The sequence below is a fragment of the Mustela nivalis genome (genome assembly GCF_964662115.1).
Source record: "Mustela nivalis genome assembly, chromosome: 9".
NCBI classification, from domain to species: Eukaryota; Metazoa; Chordata; class Mammalia; order Carnivora; family Mustelidae; genus Mustela; species Mustela nivalis.
Genome location: NC_139028.1, coordinates 64787603 through 64797244, shown reverse-complemented (window position 1 = coordinate 64797244; position 9642 = coordinate 64787603). Strand labels below are relative to the sequence as shown.

Genomic DNA, 9642 nt, shown 5'->3' with positions numbered 1-9642 from the left:
GTCAGATTCAATACGTTCTGGGATATGTAGTCCTTAGCCTCCACGCTTCACTCCTTGGAGCTCAGAGTGAGGGAGCGTCGGAAAAGTTGACGGTTTAGAGACTCTTCTCTTTCGCTGTCCAAAGGGGAGAATTGGTGAAATATTTGCACTATAAATAATACAGACCCAATTTCTCATTTCGCAAGAACCCTCCTCCAGCCAAACTTGGAAGTGCCTGGAAACCGTCCCTCCCTGACCTTTAAAGAGTATCAGGTAGATGGTCTCTTAGTCCCTCTCAGAGCTCCGCCTGTCTTGATGCCCCGCCCTCCTGCTGGAGCTTGAGCCGCCTATTGGCTAGGATCACTTGAGCGGCGGAAGCAGCTGGCTAGCACGGGGACGGAGGAGAGGTAGAGTTGTGAAGATGGCGGCAGTGGTGGAGGTGGAGGTTGGAGGAGGTGCTGCCGGGGAACGGGAGCTAGATGAGGTAAGAAGAGTTCAGAGTCAAGGAGGGAAGAGGCTTACCCTGAAACTGAAGGGAGGGGAGGAGAGGAATCGGGAGTAGGGTCCTAGGGGAGGCGGGACCCTGAGAGGGAAGGAGCCAAATGGGGGGCGGGTGCGCGGAGAGGGAAATCAGAGATACCCTGGACTCGGAGAGTCGGAGGCGGACATGGGGGTAGAAGACTTGCAGTAACCTCGAGGGTGGAGATGGAGGATAGGGAAGGAAGCCAGAGAGGATGGGGGCATTAAGATTTGAGGTATTACTTGGGGGTCCTAGGGTAGGACTGAAGGGCTGAGAGGTAGCTTGAGTCGGAGGGGCGTGGACTTCTGTAAGGGAAGGCCGGGCTTTAGCTGTGGGAGAGTCGCGTCTAGGTTTGGCGTGGGGGTTGGGGACGCGGACCGGGGAAGAGTGCTAATCTGCTAATATTATAGCATTATTTTTTATATAAGAACTATTTTATTTTTCCATACACTCTAGGACTTTGTACCTAGTGTACTTAGTAAAGTTTTGGGCACTGAATGGATGAACGAATGATCACATACCGGAATTCATCCATTCACTCATTTAACAAACGTTACATATCATCTTTGCGCTGAGTTCTGGGCTAAGTGCTAGGGACGTAGGGGCCTTCCCATTGAGGAGGCCACAGCCTAGTGATGGGAGACACACAGGAAAGACTAGTCACTGCATCAGAGGTTTAATGATGGCTCTGCAAAGAGGGGACCAATTTAGTTTGGGCTAGGGAAGGGTTCCCAGAGGAACTGAGTCTTATGGGATAAGTGATTCTCTAGTTCTGGCTCCTTCTAAACGTATGAGTTCTTTGAGGATGAGCTCCTTAAGGATGTATGTCCCCTTTACCTGTTTAATAGGCATTTAACAACGGATGTATTTAATTACCAGTGGTCCTTGAGTCACTAGGAAGAAAGACACATTGAGTTTGGAAGGAATGAAGGGACAGCGCTGAGAAGTGAAGAGAAGGTGAGAAAGTAGAGGGAGATGATTTTGAGGCCAAAGGTACATTCAGAACAAGGGGTGTTTATGGCCTTTCACAGGATACAATATAGACAGCACAGAGGGATGGGAGGAAGGAGATTGATTGTCAGGAATGGAATCCAGGGGATCTCTGAGGGATCAGAATCTTAGAGGTTTTGGGGTGGGTGATTGGGGAAGTCTGGGGGAGAGGCTCAGAAAGGGAGTAGAAGTGGACTTGAGAAGTCAAGACTGTTGCTTTGTCGTGGGATGACTTGGTGGATTTGCTTTACCTGATTGGTATCATTAAGGTGGCAGGAGACTGAGTACCCGACAGGTGGTTAGAATGGGGGGAGATTTTTAAGAACCATTTTAGACCCATAGCTCCCAGCCATTAGAGGTGTTTAGATGCCACTTGGTGTCATGGAGTGGTTGTGGAAATGACCTCCGAGGCCTCTTACAGCTTTAAGTTTCTTTGATTACTGTTGGCTGTGATTCAGTGAGATACATTTCAAAGCACCCTGGAAAAAGGAAATACAGTATTGAAGTTATTACATATAGTTTGTTAGTTATGAGTTATTATTTGAGAGAGGCAATTTCAGTTACATATATCAGGGTTCGTTGAGGTAAAGAGCTAAAGAATTAGCAAAGGAGAAAAGAAAATGTAAGAAAAGAACTTCCAACTTTTGATATAGACTTAGAGTGTCATGCCTGGAGGTCAGCTTTATGTTTAACCACTAGCATCCATCCCCGAAACTTCTGTTATTTTTTACTGAGAAAGAATATAATCTGTGGTCTGGAAACTCTATATGGACTGTTTCTGTTTTTTTGTGTGTGTGTTTGAGGAGATAACTCTGAGAAGTAGGAACAGCCAGTTACCCTTCAAATGCCCTCACCCTAAACAAAGAAAAAAAAAACAGGGGTCTGGTCTGGCAGACTTTAGTTTATGTAATACTAGAGTCTACCCAGCTGTTTCTTTCTTTCTTTCTTTTTTTTTTTTAAAGATTTTATTTATTTATTTAACAGAGAGATTACAAGTAGGCAGGGAGAGAGAGGAGGAAGCAGGCTCCCTGCCGAGCAGAGAGCCTGATGTGGGACTCGATCCCAGGACCCTGAGATCATGACCTGAGCCGAAGGCAGCGGCTTAACCCACTGAGCCACCCAGGCGCCCTACCCAGCTGTTTCTTAGCAGCCTTAGCTAGTAAAGAAAAAGGTGAAAGCCATTCTTATAATTTGTAAGGATGGAGGTTTACTATGTGTTATACACTGGCAATTCAAAGGTAAGACAGAATCTTTACCAACTTAGTGTAAGGAAGAGATATGTAAATAGCTCTGTAGTGCTAGATAATTGTTATAATGGAAGTGTGTGAAAAATTCAGTGGGGCAAGCACTTGAGTCTGCTAGGGAGAGTCAGTGAAATCTTTGTGATAGAGATGGATTTTGAACTGAAAAAATAAAGGCTGGGTTTACAAAGAAGTAGTGACTTGCATGTGGCGTCAGAGTTGTCTCCCTGTAGCCCTTTCTGTTTTGTAGAGAGACTCCTGTGGGGCCCAGATAACCGTAATGGATAGCCTAACTAAGCTGCAGTTGGTGCTCTTTGCCACTTCTTTGGAAAGATTGCACATGCTGTGGTTTTGTTCTTCAGGATATTGTACCCATGTTTTCCAATATCACATATCTTTAGTATGATAAGTGATCTGGAATAGCAGTCATCAGTTCATTTCTTTCCTCTTTTATCTTTTCATTATATGTTTCTCTAGTAATTGAGGTAATTTAGGCTGTGCTAAGTGCTTCTCTTGTGTTGCAGAAGTGTATGGAAAAGAGGGTTTAGGAAATGATCTACTGGTGGAAAAGGTTACTGTTTATTGAGTCCTTACCATTAACCAGCCTGTGTTTAAAGTCCTGTACTTGCATTATCTAATTCATTACTAAGAGCAGCCCTGTGAGTTAGGTGGTATTAATTGCATTTTATACAGGAGGAGAGTAAGGCTAAAGAGATTGGAGTAACTTTTGTAGGATTCCACAGATGTGAGCTGGGAGGTGTAAATTCGAACTCAGGTCTGCCTGTGCTATCTTGAGCTTATCCCGTACTGTAAGGAGCACCTTGGTTCCATTTCTCTGTTTTTTATGCTCTGGGGATCAGTAATTAAAACTGTATGGTCTTAGGATCTCATGTAAAAATTGATACAGTATATTTCGTAAGTGACTGTGATTCCAAAGAGTATTTTGAGTCTCACAGTTGTGACAGTAATTTTATTAGTATTCCCTACTTATGATCAAGAAAGTTGAGGTTCAGTAAGATCAGATCAGAAAGTTGAGAATGCTAAGGATCTAACAACTACTATGTGGTATTGCTAAGATTTAAACCCAATTTTTTCCCCACATTCCAAGTATTTGTTTCTCCTTAGTTTAAAGACCTAAACTGTAGGGCGCCTGGGTGGCTCAGTTGGTTGGGCGACTGCCTTCAGCTTAGGTCATGATCCCGGAGGCTCGGGATCGAGTCCCACATCAGACTTCCTGCTTGGTGGGGAGTCTGCTTCTCCCTCTGACCCTCCCCCTTTTTGTGCTCTCGCTCTCATTCTCTCTAATAAATAAATAAATAAAATCTTAAAAAAAAAAAAGGCCTAAACTGCAAACTCATCTAAGCAAGTAAACTGCCCCTTTCTTTATGTCCGTAAGTTTCATCTCCAAAACATGAAGTAGCCTTTCATTCCTGAGAGGTGTAAAGGTTTAACCAAAGGAATATTAGTTTTTCTACACAGGTTCTTTAATTTACTAATAATTTGACTCTGCTGGACCCTTCCCACCCAACCCTCACCCCCATGGAAGGAGTGATTAGCTTAGTGGTATTTAGGGAGATGAGAGTGGGTCTAGCCAGCTCAGGCTAGGTATTAAATAGGCTGTGATAACTGGTTAGACTCAGTTGATGCTCTCAACTTGCCAAACCACGTGGTGCTGGGGGATATTAGTGGGATAAATCATGATTATGAGATAGGTGGCTCAGAAGCAGACCCACTCCTGGAGCCATGAATTCCTCCTGGAACGTGTAAATGGCCAACTTCAGAGAGGAACTGGAGGCATCATTTTGGCACCGAGAGCTGGCTTGGGATGTAAGGTAGAAAAAACATGTCAACATCCAGTCAGGGCCAGCCGGCCTGCCTGGCCAGTACCTAGGAATTCTGGATTCGTCTACTCCCATTGCTTGTTCATCTGCCAGAATGATGTGATACACAGATCAGTGAGTAGTGTTTGGCTCAAGTTCAAAGCAAGTATCCCAGTCTATAACTAACTTGAAGTATTGCTGCCTCAGATGTGTAATTTACCTCATTTGGGCCCTATTTTGTTCTTGTTAGAAGAGGAGATTGAACTAGATTGGTGGTGTTTAAACCTTTATTTACCACAATACTTTTTATTCAAGCAAAATCTCACTTTGAAGCCTTGGGGTCTGTGAGGGGACTCAGAACCCCTCAAGGTGTCTCAAGACACACTTTGATAATCAGGGAGCTCTCTTTTACTGTCCACTGATTGGATGACCCTACTCTTTGTTCCTTCAGTTCCACCCCCACCTCCTGTACTTCCTCTAGCCCATGCCTATCAAGGATTATTTTGTCTGTCTTCCCCACCAGATTCTTAGCTATAAGAGAGAGCAGAGTCCAAACCTGTCTTGCTCATTGTTGTAGTTCCTTCCCTCAGCATGCTGTGTGGCAGACAACAGGCTCCTACTCAGTGTTAGATAATTATTATTTCTGAGTAATAGTAATAATAGCTACCAGTTAGTGAAAGTTTGTGATGTGCCAGTTCCTCTGCTTAGTAGTACGTGTGTTTTTGTTTTTGATTGACTGTTTACAACATCCCTATTAGAATTGAACTATTGGACTAAGTCATGTTTAAAACTCTTTCTGGTCCTAACATACTGTGCACCATGTTTCTGGTTACTGCCAGGTCGGTTTTGGTGCCTAGGTGTCTGCCTAGAATGCCTGTCCTTTACCTCTGTTGTGTTTCTAAATCTGCCTGTACTTAAGGTTCTAGCCCAAGGCTGTCCTGACTTCCAGAATTAATCTGATCTATACTGATTTTTTCTTTCCCTGCCTTTGATGGTTTTCTCTGTGTTCATTTATAAACTCATCAACCTTTTTTGAAGTACCTTCTGTGTGCCAGGCACAGTGCTATGCTTAAGGATACCAAGATGGAGAAGGTGTGATAATTGCCTTCATGGAGTTCATGGATTAGCATAAGAAGAGAAAGACTGATAAATAAGTACAAAAACATGTCACAGATGCTGTGCTAGGCAATAGATGTGGTGGGTACATCAAGGAGGAAGTGGCAGTTATGTCATATCTCCTCTTCCCAGCTTGACTGGTAAACCCCTAACAGGGAGGCTGTAGAAATCCCTCGCTTCCTCAAAGTAGTAATCACTGCTTTGTTTTGTTTTTGTTTTTGTTTTTCCTCCTGTGGGTCTCTCCCTATAGACATTTGATAAATGTTCCTTGTTTCCAGGGGTTTTCCTCTCTAGAGATATTTGGCCAAAGCCAAGGTTTTACTGACGGATTAAGGTGTGTATGACTGATGTTTAATCTGGGATATCTGACCATTTTTCTTTGGGTTATTTTAAGGCATATAAAATGAGAACTAGCATAGTGTGATGGGGGAAAACCAGTAATAAACAATACACCTGGGTTCTAGACTAGGAATAGCCTATTTGTTTTATCTCAGAGACAGCCAAATGATAGTAGATGCTTGGAAGGCTGTGTTGAGGAGAATTCTGAGACCGGGGCTCAGCAGGTAAGTGCTGAAGTTGAAATAAGATAAGAATACTTAATCTGTGCCAGGTCCTGTGCCGAGTGTTTTATATGCATTATCTAACTTAATACCAAAACCTTACAATAGGTACTGTTATGGTTATCTCCATTCTACAGATGCAGAAACTGAGGTATAGAGAATTTAAGTAAGTTGCCCAATGTTATACAACTGGATAAGTAGCAGAGCTGGGGTTCAAATCCAAAACAACTCCAGTTCCTCTGCTCTTAACCACGCTGGGCAGTGTGAGTACTGTGTTCTTTTATATTGTCCTACACTGGACATTTCTGTGTAAGTATGTGACTTCATTTACAGAGGTAATTTGACTGGGGTCATGCATTTGTCTATCTCCCGTGAGATTCGGTTCTCCTTGAAAGCCCTATCCATCCTCATATTACTGGTGCCTGGCAAAGAGTATGATTCAATAAATGCTTGAAGACTGAATTCATGAAAGATTTCAACCTCTCTGCCTCACTTCTCCATCTGTGAAATGACATGTTTGGACTTAGAGGATGTTTTAGAGATCTCTTGCAGCTTTGCAAGTCCTGGATCCTAGTATTTTACTCTGCCTGTGTTCCCTACAGTTCCTATTAGGTATATACTAATGACTGACTGACTGAATGAATGTCTAATTATTGTTAATAATTTGTGACAATAGGGGCGCCTGGGTGGCTCAGTGCGTTAAAGCCTCTACCTTCGGCTCGGGTCATGATCTCAGTGTCCTGGGATCAAGCCCCACATTGGGCTCTCTGCTCAGCAGGGAGCCTGCTTCCCCCTTCCCTCTCTGCCTGCCTCTCTGCCTACTTGTCATCTCTGTCAAATAAGTAAATAAAAAATCTTAAAAAAAATAATTTGTGGTAATAATATTAAGTGGAGAGAAGGAAAAAATGGTGATAGGGAAGTTGTGGACAGAAAAGGCCTGACTTCAGAATGTAGTCAGAATCTCATACTTTGGCAGATACCCTGTCTGCAGACAGTGTTTCCCATTACAACTCCTATCCCCTAGCTTACTCTTGCTTTTTGCTAGTCACTTTTTGATTAAGCTTATATTTTAATAACTCATCTACTTCCAGAAGGAATTTAAGGTGTCATCTGGTCAATAAAGGGAGATAGAGGAGAGAGAGGAGGAAAAGATGAAGAGAAATGTTCTAACTCCTTGAATGCAGCGATTGTCTTTCTTTGTTTACCGAGTGCTTGGCACATAGCAGACAACAGTATATTTATTGCGTACATGATGGGGTTGCCTGGGTGGCTTCAGTCAGTTAAGCATCTGACTCTTGATCTCAGGGTAATAAGTTCAAGCTCCATGTTGGGCTTCACACTAGGCTTGGAGCCTACTTAAAAAAAAAAAAAAAAAAAAGGTATCATAAATATGAATTCTCATAGGTATTAGTTGTGCTCAGGATGAGGGAAATAATGACTCAGTAGCAAAGGTTACCTGACATGCTTAACTGTCTGTTTTAGAAGTAACACAGTATCACCTGATAGCATTTGCTTTTGAACTGCTTATGAAGCATTTTCGTTTGTAAATAATAATGTATTGCTCCTTACCAGTCAGTCATTGGCAGAGAATCTAAGGACTTGCTCTCTGCCCCATAGTAGTACCCTATATATATTTCTGTCAACTTTTACCATTTTATATTGTTCATCTCCCTGATTAGGCAGTGAATTCTTAGAGGGGACAACCATATCATTTTTCATCTGTGTTCCTAGCACCTGGTCTCTCATAGTGGCTAGCATAGAGTAGATATTCAAATGTTTATTGCACTTGAATCTTAAATCTAGTCCTTCACTCAAGTCAAACATCCCCAGCAAGTGATCACTCCCAGTCTATATTTAAACCCCTCTAATGATAGGGAGCTTTTCCCCCTTGGTCAGTCTATTCCCTCTTTGAATACCTCTGTTGCAGTTTTCTTCAAATTGGGTTAGAATTCTTATTTCTGTGGCTTCAACTTTTTAGTACTCATTCCTTTTCCTAGATCCTGCTTCTTTGCCTTGTTGGCCCATGGAAGCACATGCAAGCACAGGCACTGCCAGAGGATGCCTCTGGGATGTGTAGGCTCAAACCTACATGGGGCTGTTTGTCTTGAAAGGTACTCCATGAAAGCCAACCCAAGATAATCCATCTGCCATCCTGCCTTATCTTCACTTTATTTCTTTGTGTTTTCCCCTCTTGAATTCGCTTGTTCTTTTTTGGCTCCTCAGAGGGAAATCTGTAGGTAAACATAAACTCATTAGTTCTCTGTACAGTGCAGCTTTCTCAAGGGAATGCTGAGTTATGGCCATGAGGCTTTTGGCCCCGGGCAACTAGGAAGAAAACAGTGGGGAAAGACGAAGTGGTGGTGGGGACAACACGGAACCCAAGACGGAGAGCATAAGCTTAAGCCTACCAAGGTTTGTGTTCCCTTTCTTCTCCTTCCCCAGTAGGGTGTTCTCAATAACTTAATGTATCTGTTACTTAAGAGGACTCCAGGGACATTTTACTCCCCATTGTCCATAGGATTGAGCCTAATCTCTTCTTGAATCTGTCAGTTAGCACCCTGCAGAAACAGTTTTTTTCTTTTGCTCTAATGATAACAATAGCTAACCTTTTTAGTGCATGCTGTGTACCAGGCACTATAGTAAGCATTTTACATGACATTATTCTTTTCTGTTTTAATGCTATTATTATGCTCATTTTCTAGATGAAAAAAAAAAAAAACAAAACAGAGACCCAGCTAAGTAATTTTAATTTATTCAAGATTGCCTAGGTTGTAAGTGGAGGTAGGATTTGAACTTGGCTGTAGGACTCCATGATCTCTATTGCTGGAGTACTCTATAACAGGGAGTCACTATTTTCAAAGTTCACCACATCTTTATTGAGCATTGAAATTATGCCAGATATTGTTTGGTCTTGGAAATTCATGGATGGATAATGAGACTATCTCTGCTCCATAAGAGTTCATGATCTAGTTGGGGAGGAACCCATCAAGTAAGAATGACAATATAGTATAATGAGTAGTTATATACAAGGTTCCACGGGTACATGGATGGAGCGTGTAAGTGTATTTGGGAGAGTTGGAGAGGATATGACATTGGGCTGATTCTTAAAGGAGGGGTAAAAGTTTACCATATGAATAGGAGGCCAATTTACACCAAGGTAAGTAAAATCACATATGTGGAAGAATGGAGGCATGGACTCTCTGATCCTGAAATATATTATTCTTCACTACTAAAACATTTGTTGATAACTGCTTGCTTTGGGCAAGGCACTGTGTTAAGCACTTGGGTTGAGAGAAAAGATGCTAGATCATGTTTCTGGCTTTTAAGGAGCTTACAGTTCTGTTAGAAATTAGGACATGTAGTCCAATTGGAAAAAATATTGACTATAATTATAAAATCTGAGGTCCTAATTACCT

General features: G+C 42.3%; 1 protein-coding gene across 6 annotated transcripts in view; it reads left to right on the top strand.

The window, feature by feature from the left end:
- The first annotated feature begins 346 nt into the window (after positions 1–346).
- Positions 347–9642, top strand: part of RNF121 (ring finger protein 121) — an 88524-nt gene continuing 79228 nt past the window's right edge. For 2 of the 6 annotated variants that reach the window (XM_082682155.1, XM_082682152.1), the window contains exons 1-2: positions 372–463; positions 1348–1456. Coding sequence is in view for 2 of the 6 variants with exons in the window: in XM_082682154.1 (XP_082538280.1) it covers positions 401–463 (63 nt within the window). In the remaining 4 variants the exon portion in view is untranslated. Of the gene's footprint in view, positions 464–1347; positions 1457–9642 lie in introns of all 6 variants that reach the window. The other 4 variants (XM_082682154.1, XM_082682151.1, XM_082682153.1 and 1 more) reach the window with 3 other exon arrangements.